This window comes from Peromyscus californicus, unplaced genomic scaffold (genome assembly GCF_007827085.1).
Source record: "Peromyscus californicus insignis strain IS unplaced genomic scaffold, ASM782708v3 Scaffold_24__1_contigs__length_46423439, whole genome shotgun sequence".
In the NCBI taxonomy this organism is placed as follows: domain Eukaryota; kingdom Metazoa; phylum Chordata; class Mammalia; order Rodentia; family Cricetidae; genus Peromyscus; species Peromyscus californicus.
In genome coordinates this window covers 6,657,700-6,676,578 of record NW_026294535.1, presented here as the reverse complement: position 1 = coordinate 6,676,578, position 18,879 = coordinate 6,657,700, and the positions used below count along the sequence as shown (strand labels likewise).

Here is an 18,879-nt window from a genome sequence, read left to right as displayed (position 1 = left end):
GAGAGCTGTGGCCAGCAGAAGTGTAGATCTCAGAAGAGCTTAGGCACAGAGATCTGTGAACCCTCTGGGCAAGATCAACAGATATTTCCTGTGGACAGGCAGGGTTCTCTGTCTCTCTAGCTGAGAAGTAGTTCTATTATCCCCTGTTGGTAAGGCTTGGGAGAACACAGACTTCCTCAGCAGGTGACTGACAGCCTCTTTGGTATTTTCTTCTCCGGCTGCTCGGCTGCTCAGAGGAGCACAGAGACCATGGCACCTTTCATTACTTGTAGAAATGTCATGTCAGAGAGCCTGAAGGAGCCAATCAAGAGAAGCAGCAACCCAGTCAAGGATTCCCATCAACCAGAGAAGGATGAGTGGAGTGGTAATGCATTCACAACAAAAGAGAGCAGTTGGAGGGAGGAACGACGCCTTAAATACACAGAACTATTCAAGTATGACACATAAATCCAAGGACGACACATGAACTCAAGCCTTGCTAGGTCTTACCTGACAAAGAAGCCACGCTTGCTGGGGGCACCATGGGAGTGACGCACTGATGCTAGGGTGTCAGCTGGGGCACCATGGGAGTGACGCACTGATGCTAGGGTGTCAGCTGGGGCCAGCACAAGCACGTGCTCCAACTGTCCAGGCTGCAGGGAGGACACCGGGGTGCACTTTTCTGCACTGGCTGCAGGTGGGAGAGAGAGTTCCTGATGAGGCCGCGCTCGAAAAGACTCAGACAGCACCGGACTCCCGAGGAAGCTACTACACTTAGCTGTAGCCGGAGACCTGCAGGAGATGCCCTGAACCTTTGTGAGCAGAGTGTGGAAGGTGGACGCCTGGTGCCTTCAGACCTTTCCCAGGACATCCCCATCCACACGGCAGAGGTCAACGCCACGGCAGCCTCTAGGAAAAGGAAGCCGATTTCCAGGGCTTCCAAGCGGCCCCGTGGACAGTTAAGTCCCTGCCAGGATCTCTCAGCACCTGCGGAAGATCCCTCCACGTTAGCCTCATTGGCCCAACATCCTCAGCAGAAGCCAGAGTCTCTTGCAGGCGGGTCTCAAAACTCAACGTTGCCCAAGGTTTTCCACAAAACCCGCAGGGGGAGGCGAGACCCCACGAAGCTGGCAGCTGCCATGGAGCGGGTGAGGCAGTGGGAAATTGGCCTGCTTCAGAACCTCGAGGAAGCTGCGCAGCACCACCTCACTATAGAAACCGAGGATAAGAAACCATCGAGCCAGGAGCGTCAGTTTACCGCAGAAGACCAGCCAGAGCCCTTCTCCCAGGCCCACACAGGGCACAGACATTTGTGTATTTTGGACACATGATCACTAAATGTAAAACTGGCATTACTCTTATAAATGTTTGTACCACTCACTTTATCCAGAAGCGCTTGCTCCTTTATTGTAAAACCGCACGCACCCAAACCTGCCAGCCCCATCCTTTCTCCCCGGCTTTATCCACCCCTTCTTCAGGTGCAGGGGCGGCAGCGCTGGCTCTTCCTCGAGATGCAGGCAAAAGCCTGTTGCTTGAGTAGACTCAGAAAACATAGTTCCCGAGAGAAACCGAAAACTGACTTGTTCACAGCCTGCACTAGATGCCAAGGGCGTGTAAGGTCTAGGAGGTGCTAACAGGCAGGTGATGTTGATTTTGAAACTTCAGGTTGGGGGGAAAGTATTTCCTCCAGTTTGTGTCAGAAGGAGAGGCGTTTTTTGAAGGGTTACCAACCTGCAGGAACTCAGGAAATCTACCACGACTGGATGAGGTGCAGGCTGACACCTGCAGTTCCTCTGCTCCAGTCTGGGTGGTAGGAACCGACTATAGTGTACGATGTTCCAGCGTTGGTAACTTTTACGAACTTCCTCCTGTGTAAACCGACTGTTCAGCTGGCTCATTTTTTCATAATTACTAAGAGGTTATAAAATTACCAGCTATAAAAATGATACAAGTCTGTTAACTTTTCAAATAAAACAGGAAAATATAAAGAAACACAAAAACTTACTATGTAATGATATAAAGGCAAATACTTCCAAGTAATTCCCAATTTTTATGAAAAATAAGCTGTTTTCATGACAACTTAGAGAAAAATATGAAGATTTCCCCACACAAAAGGCATATTGACACAAAAATTAGTATCCTAACAAACACCAAATTGAAAGAGCTTAGAGGTAGAGTTATAGATCTTAACATGAAGATAGTAGTAGTCCCAGGAGGGAGAACACCTGAGGGTATAACTAAATAATAGTATATTTGTCATAATAAATAGAACTGTTAGCTGAAGAGAAAGTGTACTGATAATTAGTGTTTAAGTTCTAGGCTATACTGATGAGAAAAGATACATAGATATGACCTGATAAAATTCCTGGACTCTTAAATATTATAAAATTCCTTAGTTATAATTTATTACTGAATTATAACTTAGATATGTTTGTTATTTAGCAAAAGATGAACTAGAATGTCCCTTCCCAACCATGGAAATTGTTTATCATTCAATTTCAAAGGATTTGTGAGAATATGCAGAATTGTGTAGAAGGAAATGTTATGTTCATTTATATTTGTCCACAGATGTCAAGCAATCCTTGGTACTGGAGCATCTGTGACAACATGCAGAATTTTATATAACATAATAGTCTGTTTCCTATACCTTTATTGTACTGTGTATTGTTTACAGAGTCAACTGCGGGATTTTCTGTCTGGCACACGGTGTGCAGTCAATGATGAAACTAATTCTCACGTACCAGCATCCCCAGTGAAATGTAGCCAGGATGGTGAACAGGTACTGTAACCCTGTCAGCCACTTAAAGCAGGTGTGACCACTCAGGTCATGAATCTGTCGGTTCATTGCAGTTATCACTTTTTTTTTTCTTTTCTCCAAGTTTTAAAGTTGTTTAAATAAAGCTGAATTTGTAAAGGATACTACATTGGGATTGGTAAGAGTGTCATCTTAATCCACATCTTCATGGTTTGAGCCACGGTAACCAACTGCCCTGAGCAAACAGGCACAATCCACAGTCCAGAGATGTAGTTAAGTTTCAGCTTGTCAGATCTTTTTTTTTTAAAACCTTCTATTAAGTAAAATTCACATCTGCTGTTTTAGATGATTGATTCTTGAGAGGATGTGTTCCATAATGGATAATGTTCTTATGGCAGAGTATATTGTACATACTACTTAAAATTAGTATGGTTGCTGGTTGGTCCTAGTGAGGTTTACCTTTAGCTGAATATTACGTTAGGCACCTGTTGCCTCAACTAACCATGAGCTGTGTTTATAAAGGTTTCCATGTTTAATTGAATCACCATTGATGAGAGCTTAAGAACGCTGGCAAAGTCAGTAAAATTTTATTGAATGTATTTTTGAAATCCCACTTTCATGGCCATCTACTCCAAAAAAGTTAACACATTTCATGAATTCCTCTCAGTTTTTCAGGAGAGAGACTCTTCTGAAGTTTGGTGTTAAGCAACTTGAACCTTAAGGAACAGACTCTATCGCTGTTTCCAACTAAATGCTTACTCACTTCCTGGATTTAATAATGTACTTTTTTTCCCCCTGTGTTTCCCTTTTTTCTGTCTTATTTAAGGGTTACCAAAATCCTGTGCCATATGTATGCCCGAAATTCTTCAGCATGCATTTCCTGAAAATGAAGGAAGGATAAGCCAATGTCTAATTTCTCCATGTGCTCCTAAAATAGTTGTTGTCTCTGTTGACTCTTTTAGTCTTGAAGGACTCCCTAATTTCCCTTTTTCCTTTGTCTCCTTAATACTCTGCTGTTCTTCTTTACCTTGTCCCTTATTTGTTGTATCTCTAATAAAGGCTGTAAGTTAAGATTTAGTGTTAATATTTTATTAGGAAACAGAAGTTCAGGTTGTACTGAACTGGCCGATTTCTAGTATAAAAGTTAGTTTCCACTTTGCAGTCATCACCAAAGACCTGTGAGAAGGTCCTCTGTCTTTACCTTAGCAGTCCTGTTTCCCAGCAACCCTTCACCCAGTGGGTTTTTAATGCATGCAGTGATGATTCTTGCCTGACTCAGTTGTTTATTTTTCGCCCAGCACTTGTAGCACCCTGAGTTTCTTATTTGCAATGTCTTCATTAATCACCTTCAGTCACCCCAAGCTTCACCTTGTCTAATGGGATAAAGACAGTTCTCTAAAATTGGGAAGGTCATTGCTTAAACTCCTCTATCAACTTAGGAGTTGATGTGATGGAGCTACATTAGAGGTAAACTAGATACATAATTGTTCTATTTGTCTTTGTTTGTTTATTCAGTGCTTTAAAATTTGCTGTACTTTAATGCTAAAATTGAGGGAGCCTCATTAAGTTAGCTTCTGTGTCTTTTTTTTTTTCCATATACCCTGTAAGATTTTTGAGTATTTTCTTGTTTCTGGTATAAGAAAATCCCAGGCCTACCATGAATATTCCTGTCCAGAATACCAGGTTCTTTTTAGTGATTTTTATCACTATTTTCTCTTGCTTAAAATTAATTTTTTTACTTGCTTTCTCTTTGTTTTTTATTCTTGTCTTAAGTCTTTATAAAATACTAATCAAAATTTTCTTACTTAATGAGTATATTCCTAAATGTCAAATCAGAACAGAGTATTGTCTTACAGATCTTGCCTCTGATATTTCTCTTAAAAACTGTGTGTGTGTGTGTGTGTGTGTGTGTGTGTGTGTGTGTGTATGCATGCATGCACCACACATGCCTGTGGGTGTCAGAGGACAGCTTGTAGGAGTTGGCTCCCTTCCCCCCAGCCTGTGTGATCTGGGGATCACACTCAGGTCTTCAGGCTTGATGGTGAGCACTACACCTACCTCAGTAGCCCAGTGTCTCTGTTCTCTCCTAAGTACTCTGTAAGGAGGACACAGTAATTGCTGTTGTGGTCTTTCAAAAAAGAGGAATGTCTTGTATGTGAAAAAAATGTAAGCTTTATTGTTTTGACTTAAAGATATACACCAGTATCCCAAAAGACTAGCTGTCACAAGGATTATACTATTCAGAAAGTGACGGGATTTCACTATTTCCATATGGTTTCTTTATTTTAAAAACACTGAGAGTACCTTGAGGTATAGCTAAGTGGTAGAACATGTGCTTAGCCTCTACCTGGCCCTGGGCTATATTTCACTTATTAAATATGCTTTCTATAATCATGCTATTTCAGGCAAAACATAGGCAGTCATTAACAGCATGCCACTTTCAACCTTCTTCATGTGTGAAAACGACAGAGAGCTTCTGTAAAGTCCGATGAAGGCTTCATTTAACACCCTGAACAGGCAGCTGAGTGAGGGCCAAGTTTTGCACATTAAGCTTACCAGCTTTTCAGACTGACCCTGACTTTCAGGAAGTGTATGAAAACGGCAGAACAACCAGTCTGCAGACGATAGTGTGGGGAAGGACCCACTGTCCTGAGGAGGAACACCATCTCTGACATTACCAAAGCTAGTTTTAGGGAGTCAGGCCTTAAGGGACCTCTGCTTTTAAGGGAGCTCTTTGTTGATGGGAGGAGGGGGATGAAGACATAAAAGTGAATATGCTCACATCACAAGGAATTTGTGCCAAGTGAGCATCAAGAGAAGTCTCAGCACTAGCAGGAAGGGGATGCTCTTCCTCACATCAGTCAGCTTTGGAAACATTCTCTGAGGAACGCATGTTCCCTCTGCCACAACAGCGAAGTTGTGCTAGCACATAGCTTAAAACAGAACTTGAGGAAACAGTGAAACAGACTGCTTTTTATAAAACGACGTAAAAAATACCCTTTCATACTGTTCAGCCACCCAAAGTAGAGTTACCCAAGTGCACACACTTCACTGGGCGCCTCCAGAACCCTCAGCTGACTGTGCCTTCTCTGTTTTAGTGTGCCCGTGTTCTGCAGCGCTGTTCCCGTCCCTGCAGACATCTCCCTCCCTCTCTTCAGTTTGGGTACTTTGTCTCCGTTCTAAGGACCCTTTTAGGCTTGTGCCTGACTTAAAGGCGTTTTTAGAAATCAGCTTACTTAAATTCCAAAGTGACTTTTGGGGATGCAGTCTTGCAGAGGTATATTCTGATTATCAAATACATTTACTAATGGCACACCAAAATCTTCTCATGGAACTGTAAGATGAGTTTAAAAAATACTCTATTTTCTTATTTTATTTTCCCCTAAAGTGTTAAACTGTTGCTTTAGAAATTCTGAGGTAGTATACAATATACAATATTCTCTTGTCAGGGCATTAAGCAAGAAAAAAATTATATCAGTATATCAGTTCTAGTTCAATCATTTGTCATATACAAACATTTATGTGTTAGCAAGGAAAGTTTTTAACAAGGAAAAATTTTTTTTTCATCTAAATTCCTGACTTCAAATTAAGGTTGGATATTTGCATCTCAGTAAAAATTAAAGGAAAGTGAAATAAGCGGGAAGCAGTCAAGAAGATAAATAAAGTTGTTTAGCTCCCAGAAACTGCAAGTATTTTGTGATATGGATAGAGTTGGTGTATTAAGCAAATAGAATTGTACTCTCCCTTTTGGTGCCTTGCTAAAGCTTTAGCCTTGTGGATTTTTTCAATTTACGTTCTTGCTTCTGGATGTCATAACTGTATTTATGGACTGCTTTTTCAGGGATGCTTTAAAAACTAACTTGCACATACAAGAGCACAGAAACCATAACTGCCATGTTATCTGACCATAATGAGAGGGCACAGGTCCAGCTGCAGCCAGAGTTTAAAGAAGCCCTTCATCTGTGAGGACTCCAAGATACTTTCCCAGTGTTTACCCAGCGGCACAGATCAGAGAAATGGAATTTGCAAGTCTTAAAGAGCAAGTTGTAGGTGTGGAAGCTTAAAGTTTGACTTTGAAAAAAATATGTATATATATATATATATATATATATATATATATATATATGTATAATATGCTTTGATCAAATCTACTATCCCTTCTCATCAAATTCCTCCCCTATTTCCCCATCCCTACTTTTCCTTTCCAACTTTATATGTTTTATATATATATGTACATATATATATTTAAAATATGTATATTTAAGCCCACTGAGTCCACACAGTGCTGCCTATATGAGCATGGGTGTAGGACCATCTGCTAAGGCATCAGTAGCCTTTTAGGGGCTCAAGTTCTTTTGCACATTTAAATAATCCAAAGGCTTGTCTTTAAATTGTCTTTTAAAATATAGGCTTGTAGTGGGTAGATATTCCAGCTTTGATCTGGAAGTTCCAAACCCATTGAGGCTTCAGTAACTGTCACGCCTACAAGGTGGGGCCGAGAGAGTACCCTGAAGACCTGAGATCTGAGATCTGGATGTGCCAGCTCTCTTGTTTCCTGGACCCTGGACGCTGGAGGTAGACTGAGCAGAGTTCTCCAGAGAATACCGCCGGACTGCGCTACACCTTTCCCAGACCCTGTTACCTATCCCTTCATTTGTGAGTTACCCCACAAAATAAACCTCCATTTTAACTACATGGAGTGGCCTTAATAATTTCACCAATATCTGATGCCCAGCGTGGGGCAAATTCCAAAGGCCTGGGTGGCTGCTACCCTCAGCTTCCTCCCCAGCTGGCAGGTACTTGAAGCTGCAGGGTACCACCTACAGAGCTCCGTAAAACCAGGAAAAACCTACATATCCTTCCAAAACATTTCCACCAACTGGGGACCAAGCTTTCAAATATATGAACCTGGGGCAGGGTGTGGGGGGGAATGGATTTTCATTCAAACCACTACATATGCATATGATGCATTTTAAGAATATTCATTCCATTCCTACTCTCCTCTCTTAACCTTCTCCAACTCCATCTAGAATCTTCTTCTCAACACCCGCCTCCTAATTTCATGCATTTAAAAATAACCCACTGAGATGAATTATGGTTGCCTGCCTGGTAATGGGTATGTGGTTATTTACCATGGACTATCCTGTAGGAAAACAGCTCATCTGACCCAGCAGCAATGAACTGCCCATAGTTCCTCAGCTAGGGGTGGGAATCCTGTGTGTTCCTCCTTCATGATACTGGAATGTTGTATGGTGCAGGTTTGGTGGAGATACTCACAACCCCTGTTGGTTCGTGTGTGTGTAGCAGCCATACCTTGTTTGAGAAGACAGTTTTACATTCTTGCCCTCTTCTCAGACTCGTACAGTCTTTCTATATATACCCTTTTCCTTGGATGTTCCCTGAGCCCTGGGAAGAACTGGGGTGGTGGCTGATACAGATGTCTCATTTAGGCCAGAGCACTCACCTAAATAAACTCAGTACTTTGACCAGCTGTGAGCCTCTTCATTAACTGTTGCTCCTTGCAGAGACTCTCTGACTTGGGCTGAGGGCAGCACTAGTTTATGCATACAAACATAAATATTTAGAGGGTAGTTTGGCAACATGACACCATATGCATTTAGTAAAACAACATGAATAGTTCTCTCCCACCTCTCTTGGCCCTGTCAACTTCAGTCACAGGCTTTTGAACAGTTTATAGTGCCAGGCATGAATTCCCTTCTGTAATCTGAGTCACAAAACCAGTCAGAAAGTGTCCGGTTGCACCCATAACGTTCACACCACTGTTGTACCTCTGGGCACAGCTTGCCTAGCATGCCAGTGTTGTGGCATGTACACTGCTAGCTAGGTAAGACCATTGACAACCTTTCCCTGCTAGTAGTCTGCACAGCACCTTCTGGAACTATGAAACCTAGCAAGTAGTCCAGTTCCAATTTGATTACTCCATGTCCTGCAACCAAACTTTTGTGTCTTCAGCAGATGATCTAGTTCTGATAGGCAACCAGAAGCTGTGTTGGTAGCCTGTATTGTTTTGGGGGTGTTGTGAGTCTCCTTGGCCAACATAGGGAGGTATTCCACTTCTTATACTGGGCTAAGAAAATTTAAAGAAATGACCTTCTTAGAGTTTGGAGATGATACATTACTGGGGCTTCAGATTTCTGGTGTTATTGGAGCATTTATGAATTTCTTTTTTGACCATGATTTGAGCTCAGCATCTGTAAATCTGTTATCTGGGCGAAAGATCTCAAGTGTATGATATGAGAGCGAGAACTAGAAACAAACAATTCCAGAGCTGTAGTGATGGTCATAGTTGAAAGGAAAGGGACTTGAGGAGAGCCCATAAAAGTTCCATTTTGCTGAGATCTAATTGTTCTTTTCTTTTTGTTTCTTTCTTTTTGCCCTTGAATGTGCTTTTGGTGTCAACTCTAAGTTCTCTGCCTAGGTCTGGGATTTAAGGATTTTCTTCTGCGTTTAGTTCCAAAAGTTGTCCAACTATATTTATTGTACATTTAAGTCTATGGGCCATTCTGAGTTACTTTTCATAAGAGGTGTGAGCTTTGGTTGGGGTTCATTTGTTTTCATATGACTGTTGGAGGTGTGTTGTCCCACCCCAGTGATGGCACTTCCTGGTTTGTACTTTCGTTGTGGTGTCTTTGTCTGTCTGCTTCTGGGCTCTTTTCAGATTCCACTGAGCTGTGCATCTGTCTTTCTGCACATACTTCTCTCTCTCGGTTACTGTAACTGTGTAGTAATTCTTAAGAGTTTTCTCATACAGTTAGTATGGTTTTATAAGGCTTACATTTTTCCTAGTAAATCTGTTAATGCTACCAAAGGTCAGTTAATGTCAACACTCACTAAGTGTCATTGTTTTCTAAACATTTGTTTTATTTTATTCATTTTGATCTTTAGTTATTTGATTTAGTACTAGTCAGTATCTAGTACTCAAAGACTTAAGCATTTAATTTTAGCTCTGTGTCTGGTGATGCAATGGGATGTAGATTTGGGTCCGGTGGCTGGACCACTCTCACTCTAAGGTTCTGGAAACTGCGACATCGGCTGCTATTTCCTGGCAGGCTTATGCAGAGGAATAAGATGGAACCTCAGCAGAAAGGCCTCTATGAACTGTATCTTTTATGTCATTCTGTAAGAGCAATTTTCCAGTAATCACCATAGTTAGTATTTTCTTGTTATTAAGTTCATTTTCATAAGAAAGAATATGTTGGTTATCCAACTTGTTCCCAGTTGGTTTGGCCGTTCTTTTTGCCTAAAGAATGGGATGCAGTATCATTATTACATGATTCTATGTATTCTTCCTGTATATAGAAAAGAGGTCTAGAACAACTGAAATAAAGAAAATAATGAATCCTTTACTGTGCAGGTACGGCTATTGGCAAGGAAAATCTTCTTTTCCTATTTGGGTCTGCTAGTGAATTCCAAGAATGACCTGGCTCTGGCTCATGTTCTCAACGTCCCTGATCGAGGACTGGGGAGAGAGGCCTTCACCACCTTGAAGCATGCTGCTCGAGAGAAACAACTGTCTATGTTTTTGGTATGGGTGCTTACATTTTCAGGATTCTTACATTTCAGGATTCTTACACTTCAAGACTCCCTAAGCAGTGAACTTTAATGTAGATTTCTTGTCATTATAATGAAACAATTTTTAAGTAGTTAATGTATGTTTTATCTCTGTATTTGAAAACCCATTGCTTTTTATTTTTTCCTGTGACTTCCAAGTTCAGCAAGGGAGGATTTCTATAAAGCGGTATTTCCTACATAAATATGTTCTATAGACTGTTAGCACTAATAAATAAATGTACACTTTCCCTCTCCTGTCCTGTTCTTTTCTCCTTCCTTCTTTTCTTTCTTTCCTTTGTGGTGCTTTGCTATGTGGCCCAAGTTGCCCACAGATTCTTGGTTGTCTTGCCTCTGTTTCACAAGTGCTAGGGTTGCAAACATGTATCACTGTGCCTGGCTTTGATAAACGCTTCTTGAATAAGTGTTTCTGAGGGCACACTCTACGGACATGGTATATATGCTGCTAGTTTACACAATGCGTGTCTGCATCTCAAGAGCTGTGAGAAGTCCTTCCATGAAGAACTTTCTCCTGCCTTGTAGACAGACAGTCGGCCTGGTTACTTCGTCTGTTGCCATGAAGAACTTTCTCCTGCCTTGTAGACAGACAGTCAACCTTGTTACTTCGTCTGTTGCCATGGAGAACTTTCTCCTGCCTTGTAGACAGACAGTCAGCCTGGTTACTTCGTCTGTTGCCATGGAGAACTTTCTCCTGCCTTGTAGACAGACAGTCAACCTTGTTACTTCGTCTGTTGTTCCTCCTCAGGCTGTTTGACCACAAGTCACTGATATTCCATAATGTGACTTTCTCAGGATAATTTGGAAGATACTGTTTTTAGAACATGTTACCTTTTTGATGGAGATGTTCTTGGGTATAGTTATCAAATATGTATTTTTATCAGTGTAAAGACAGGTCTTTCAACTGCTTATCCTGAAATGTGAAAATTTGCTGGAATTTAGTGATTATCTAGTACAAATCTTTTTTTTATAGCGAAGGTAAAATAAAAATTTGGACCCATATAAGACAGAGTAGTTGACACTGAAAATGGATTTGTTCTATGTAATGATTTCAGTAGCCATTTATCTGTATAAATGAAACTATATTCATAAACTAAGTCTGTATAGTCAATGCCCTTAAGAATGTGACTATATTCTTTCATCTTTGCTCTGTCATCTGACTGAGCATCTCAGTCTTCACCTGCAGCTAATTGCTGCTGGTTTCATCCTGCCTACGTAGCACAAAATCCACATGGCACTTACTCCTGTGATTATCTGCTCCTCAAAATGTGACATGATACATAAAATATTCTTCAATGTAATTGTATGCCGGGGATTACACAAACGTACTCAGCTTTATTAAGCATATTGTAGTTTAGCCTTCACAATCACTAAAGATTGCTAAGTCATTCTTTTTCATTCACAGATGGCCACATCATTTATTAGAACATTAGAGCTTGGAGGGAAAGGATATGCACCATCACCATCAGATCCTTTGCGGGCACATGTAAAAGGGCTGTCTGATTTTATCAATTTCATTGACAAGTTAGATGAAATTCTTGGAGAGATACCCAATCCAAGGTAATAATTTATAAATTATAAATGTTTGTTGTCAGTCTGTCTTTAAAAGTTTACAGAATCAGAGGTAGGAATGAAGGTAATATTGAAGTCCCCAAGTATCAGAGCAAAGCATAGATAAGGAAATAAAATATCAAAATGGATAAATCATAACTACATAACCTTCCTCTCTACATTTCTGCCTTGCTATGATACTTGTGTGTGTGTGTGTGTGTGTGTGTGTGTGTGTGTGTGTGTGTGTGTGTGTATGTGTGTGTGTGTGGAAACAAAATGTTGTGTTTAAATTAAATTTGTTTAGTGAAGATGGTTGTTATTTATCTTTATATTGAAGAGACAGATTTTTCAGAACTGGAAATCAAGTAATTTTTTAAAGTGTTTTACTTATCAATAAAGGAAACCAATACTAAGAATGAGGAGGACAATTGAAAAGATAATGAATTTCATATTTGGTTTTTGCTATTTTTTTATTTTCTTACATCTACAAATCTTTGGTTTATCTAGGATTTGTTTTCTATATTAGAGATAAACATTCTTTTTAAATCTGATAGACTTTCATTAATGGTATAGATGTGTTAGATGTTTGGTTTATAATAATAAAAGCCTCACATGGTAGATAACATTACTATTCTCGGTTTAGAAATGAAGAGACTGAAGCATTTACCCTGGCTTACACTGTCATTTTGTAGCAGAGCTTGGACTTGAATTAGTTCAGTCTGCAGTAGACATTTGTAGCAGGCTTTCTTGAACTGCCTGCCAGCTCCCAAATCAAGACACGGAGATTTATTATCAGTTATGAATGTTCGGCCTTATCTTATGCTTGTCCCACCAGCTCTTATAACTTAAATTAACCTGTTTCTCTTCATCTACATTTTGCCTTGGGGATTTTTTACCTTTCTTTCATTCTATATGTCCTTCTCTGTCTCTGTCTGGCAGCTGCCTGGCTGGCTAGCTCTAGGCATCTCTCTCTCTCTCTCTCTCTCTCTCTCTCTCTCTCTGCCTCTTAGATTCCTTCTCCTACTTATTCCCTCTGCCCACTAGCCCTGCCTAACCCTTTCCTGCCTAGCTATTGGCCATTCAGCTTTTTATTAGCCCAATCAGGTGCCTTAGGCAGGCAAGGTGAAACAGCAACACATCTTTACATAACTAAACAAATGCAGCACAAACAAATGCAACATATCTTTACATAGTTAAAGTAATATTCCACAGCAGATATTCTTTTATCTCATTCTGAGGAACTTCTTTCCAAGATTCAAATTCCATATTTGTTTTCTTTTTTTTACATAATGTATATGTGTGCTTGTGTGGATGGGGTGGGGCACATGTGTACCATGACATGGGAATAGAGGTCGGGGACAACTTCCAAGAGTTGGTTCTCTACCGTGTGGATCCCAAGGGTTGAACTTGGGTTGTCAAGTCTGGCAGTAAGCACCTTTGCCCGCCGAGCCTGTCTTGTCAGCCCTAAAGTCCGTATCTTTAAGGATTTTGTTCTCAATTGTATTGTGTCTTAGTGGACACCTATTCCATAAGAGCAGGAAGGTGGAGAGAGTCCAAAGGAAGTGAGGCCATAGTATAAAGCCTCAAGACCCACCCCCAGTGAACCACTTCCTCAGAAAGGTTTGGCAACCTTCCCAAATAGCTCTACCAGGTAGGAACCAGGTGTTCAAATATGAGTTTAAGAGAGAGATTTCACATTCAAAACATCTACTTTTTCTTGTCATTTGCTTCCTATTTTTATTCATCAGTTAGTTATGAAGCTTGACAAATTCTGCGTTGATATTGGTCCATTTCCTTAGTCACCCTTTGCCTTGGAGACTTTCCTTCTGCACAGTCTCCGTCATCACTTCCCCCTACCTTTGCTTGCGAGTCTGCCCCAGAGTGCTGACTGGAGTCTTCATCAGCACCTTGTGAGTTTTCCTTGCCTCTGCCCTGCTCCCTGAACCTCATGGCTTTACTTTCCACTGCTAAGCTCTTCTTCGCTCAGAGGCTTTCTTCTGAAAAGCAAACACATGGACAGGGAGATGGCTCAGCAGGTAACGGCACTCGTTGTGCAAACCCGGTGACTACATTGGATTCTGTGAGGAGAGAGTCAGCTCCTGGAAGTTGTCCTCCGTCTGCCACATGAGTGCCATGCGTGTCCCGCCCCCCCCAATAATAAAGATACAAGAATAGGATAAATAGGATAAATAAAAGCAAGCAGGAGCAAACACCTTTATTCTCACATTGGACTTTCTAGGCCTTATTGTATTTTATCTTTCTAAGATTATTAGTCATATCTAACTTTAGTTGGGCATGATCACTCATACCTGTTTGAAGCACCTGGGAGGTGAGACAAGAAAGTTGCCTGGAGTTCAAGGCAAGCCAGGGTTCCAGTGTGACCTTCCTTCAAGGTGGGGAAAAAAAGCAAGAAGAAAAGAATTTAACATTTTTATCTGCTTTCTAGGAGTTTTTGGTTAGAGTTTCTTTTTTGGCCAGTATTCTTAGAGGATATGGTGATTCCAACCCTTCTTTTCCTGTTTAAAAGTGAGGCCCTGTAAAGCCAATCAGCAGTTTTGTGTAGTGGACTTAATTATAGCGTGGTGGTCAGTTGGCCCTTTTGTGAGGGACTTAGCTCTGCAGAAGTCAGATAACTGTACATCATTTCTTTGCGTCTTTCCAAAATTATCCACAGATCTATGCCTTGGTCTCTGAAAGCCGAAATTCTGGCCGTGTGATGTGCTTGTTGACACTGAGCTCACAGTTCATTGTGTACCATTTTATTGCCTTTATTTTCAGTCCTCGCTGCCCCTGGGTCTGGGTCCTCTTGAGTGATCCCGCCTTCCGTGCCATGGTGGAAGAGGCACACTGGCTTGACTGCTGAGAATGAGAGGGGAGCTCGGGGTGTGTGTCTTTCATGTGCACATGTCAAATTTTCAACATCCTTGGTTGAAATCAGGCCCTCCTATGGGGTCTTCTGTTTCTGAGGGTCTTCCAAGTGCTCCTTCATTCTCTCTGAGCAGTGACTTACGTTTATCTGTCTTTGTTCTGGGTAGTTAGTGCTCATCTGTCTGCTATCTGTCTTTCCATGCTTTGATGGAATGTCTGTGCTATTACCGTATTGTCTTTTGTTTTATTTTCCTGTAGGGGTTAAAAAATCTGGTTTACTGTTTTTTGACTTCAGTAAGGTTTGGGGAGAAAGCTAAAATAAATGCATACATTCAGTCCAATGAATCTGTTAAAATTTTAATGGACTATATGGTTGGGAAAATAGACTAAATGGTTAGAGATGCATTTATTTTATAGACACTCAGGATAAGAGAATATATTTCTTCAACTTAGCAGCCATTTATGTGACATCTTCAGTTTGATCATAATGAATACTTACTCCATCTTCTGAGGAAGACACTAAGGAAGTTGGTATCTAAATAGAATCTTCAAGTGGGATTCTAAATAGTCCAGTTAAACAATTTTGTCTTCTTCTTTTTAAACAGTAAGTATATGTTAATTTTGTAATTTAAAATAGTGAAACTATAAAAACTAACAACATACCCTATGTATGCAATATTAGCTGGAAGAGGTACAGGGAGGGCCTGGTTGACCTGGCTTGTGGGAGCTTGTGATAAGGGTGTCAGGAAAGCAGGCCTAACAAAATGTTACAATTGAGCTTCATCTAGCGGGTAACAACCTTGCCGTGCGCCAGATGTGGGGGTGTAGATCACCTACTGGACCTACGCTCCATTGGCTATGCCTTTTCTCTTTCATTTGTACTTTTTCTTGACTTGCACTTTAGCCATAGTCTATAAAGACAGTAAGAAAATCCCAGCAACCTGTTTTCTGTCCAGTTCTCCATCCTTTTGCTCAGATTCATGAGAAATCAGTGTTCTTTTTCTCTCCGTCTTTGCAGTGTTGATGCACATTTCTCCCTAAACAGTAACTGTTGTAAGAGCTCCTGTCTTCACTAATGTGCTCGCCACAGCAGTCTCTGATCCAGTGTGATGTGCTTGTTCACTCTTGAGCAGTTCACACTATTCTCGTTCCCCGCTCTTCTGTCAGTGGTCCTCTGTGATCTTGCATTTATTACCATCTGGAGTGCTTTGACTCCTCGTATTTAATCACTTCTTAGAACTTCTCCTCATAGCTTCTGTGATGTCATTCTCTCATTTTCTACCTCTCCAACTTCATATGTGGAAATTCTTACTAATCTGTTACGTGGTGAAACCCAACTTCAGTGCCGAGTGAGTTTCCAAGACATGTCTTCAGGCATCTCCTAGATGGTGCCTCAGAGTAGCGCCAATGTAACTTGCACCAAAGATTAATTGTCGTCTTCCTCTGAAAAACTGCTTGCCCCCTGGGTGGATTCACCCTTTCCCCCTCCAGTTACCCACGTCTCACACCTCTGTAAGTCCTTTCCCTCTGCCGCTGCCTCAGCTTACTGTTTTTTCTTAAACATTTTCCCATCTTCTCTTGTCTGTGTTCCTGTAACTACTGCCTTATTTCCAGTGTTTGCTGTCCGTATCTGTCCTTACCCTGTTTTACTGGGCTTTTTCCCCTGAGTTGTTCATTCTGTCCTAATCCTGAATTGCTGTATCCTGTTAGCTCACTGAAGCCTGTGTGATCTTCCTGCAATGGCTTTTGGTGTACCGTGACGCAGACCTTCAGGGATTCCACACTTGCTACAGGATAAAGTCTCAGGAGTCTTGGCTGATGTGCACAGTTGTGTATAATCTAACTCCTGCCTTCCACTCCTGTTACTTCATCCTTTGTTTCTCTCGCTACCTTACAACTTAAGACATAAAGATATCTGTCTTCTTGCATCTGAGGAGAAGTTTATGCTTCTCTTATAAAGGAGGCGTTATAATAACCTTTGGGTCTAAGGAAGAAGGACAATAGGTAGGTAGGAAAGAAGGGGAAAAATGGAAAAATCCAAACTGCCACTTAGTATCCTCTGCCAGCTTTTCATGAGGCCATCTTAGGGAAGCTGGCTGCATTTCTGCACTTTGCCAGTAGGTGCCACCATAAAATGCATGCTGTACTTTTACCTGAAAAATGTCTTGGAAATGTCACCTTATACAAATTAGTTAGGGTCTATTGTTAAGAATTTCAAAATGCTGTACTTTAAACTTACTACACAGCTTTTTAATGCATACCTGTGTTATATATTGGAATAAATATATGGCTACAGAATATTAATTTGGCTGGAAATTACCTGTCTCATGCATTGTTAATTATTTTTTTGTTTGAAAATACTTCAGAAGTGTTTTGATATTACTTATGTGCCTTTAATCATATTTAATTTTTAAATATTTTTAAAGATATTAAAGCAAATAGTTATCAAATTCTTGAATATATAATGGAAATAAATTTACTTTATTTAGTAAAATGAACAGTAATCAATTACATGACAGTATTTGTCCATATTATTGCTTAGTATTTTCTTCCACTCATTTAATTTTTAATTGTGCTTTTCATTACCCACCTCGTTGTATTTTCTGTCCAGGGACTCAAGTGTGATGGAGTTAGGAACTACAGTTTTATTCTTTCATCTAAATGCTACTTATAATGTTTATCTAAATTAGCAAAGAAAAAAAATGTGTCTTTTGGGAATAACTCATTCTTCCTTCCACTTTTCCATTCAAGTTCCCTCTGTACTTTTAGTATCATTCTACTTCCCCCAAAAGTTTTTATTCATCTTAAAAAACCACTGCATAGCATGGATGGCCTGGAGCGTTGGATTAAAAACCTGTGGCGCTTCCAGGCTCTAGCAGTAACAGTGTGAGGGAAGCAACTGTATTTCCAGCCAGACACTGGGAGTCTAATGGCTGGCTTTAGGAGGCGATACAGAAATTAGCCAGAGCAGTGTTGAGAGTGTCTGCCGGTGGCCGCTGCTAACCTGGCAAACAGCTGAAGCAGAAGTTTTATACAACTTTTCCTGGATACAATTCTGGCAATGAGTTATACCATCTTGAGAATTTGGCAACTTTGTTCTTATATAATTAATGGGGGGAACCAAAATGATAACCTTTTCCTAATATTATTTGAATTTTTTGTTCTTATAATTTGTAACTAAGAAATTCTTTCATAGTTTATTATCCTTTGAATCTCTACTAAAAATGTTTTGGTAGTTTCTTTGTAGCTTTAATAAACATATGCAGTTGACCTAGCTACTTCAATAAAAGGATAAATTTGAAAACCACTTGAAAGATCATTTTTAATAAAAAGGATTTTTATCAGGCTGGTGACTGAACTCAACATTACCTTAATTGGCAGAGGTCCTGTGAACTGTAGCTGCTGTCTTAAAATCCCCCCATTAGTGTTCACATTATCAGTTAGAGGGCTGCTTAACTGGGGTTGAAGGAGGGATCAGGTAGGGTGTACTATGCATAGCATTTCACAACTCTTGAGAACAAGTGTAGTCTAGTTAGGAGAAAACCAACCAGGATTGGAATCACACAAATGTTCTTGACAAGACTCCAGTACTTGTAACTATAAAACATTTAGTTTAAAATGTGATTAAAATACATAAAATAGCTATACATGTACATAGTGTATTCTGTAGCTGTCAGTTTTTTGATGCTCATCCTTAGTAGCGCTTAATCAAACACTATGATCAACTAATACTAGTTTTATTCCAAAAAGGCCAATATATATATATTTGTCAATTCTAGTACTTTAGTAGCTAGCCACCAAGTCATTAACATATGTAAGCTTTCATCATCAAAAGAAAAATGTCCCTTACGAATAGTAGTAACAGCTTGTCACTACCAGGCCTCATTACTCACATCACTGAAGTCTGCAAAGCATGACATTCATATTTATCCCGAGTGAAAGAATGACTTAAGAACACATATAATGTATTCTAAACAATATTTTACAGATTAAGAAAACTAAAGGACTTTACAGATTTTACTACCAGAAATTAACTACCAGAGTAATTCCCAGAAAAAGCAGAAAATGCCAGTGTGCTAATTATGGATTAATTTGGGTACATTTCATCCAATTCGTCTGTTTTTTTTTAAAATAGAAAT

General features: G+C 40.3%; 1 protein-coding gene across 1 annotated transcript in view; it reads left to right on the top strand.

Annotated features, from left to right (window-relative positions):
* The window catches only part of Parpbp (PARP1 binding protein), a 55,913-nt gene that overhangs the window by 19,436 nt on the left and 17,598 nt on the right, over positions 1-18,879 (top strand). The window contains exons 4-6 of the mRNA XM_052753033.1: positions 2,654-2,758; positions 10,110-10,280; positions 11,727-11,881. Of these exons, the coding sequence (XP_052608993.1) occupies positions 2,654-2,758; positions 10,110-10,280; positions 11,727-11,881 (431 nt within the window). The remainder of the gene's footprint in view (positions 1-2,653; positions 2,759-10,109; positions 10,281-11,726; positions 11,882-18,879) is intronic.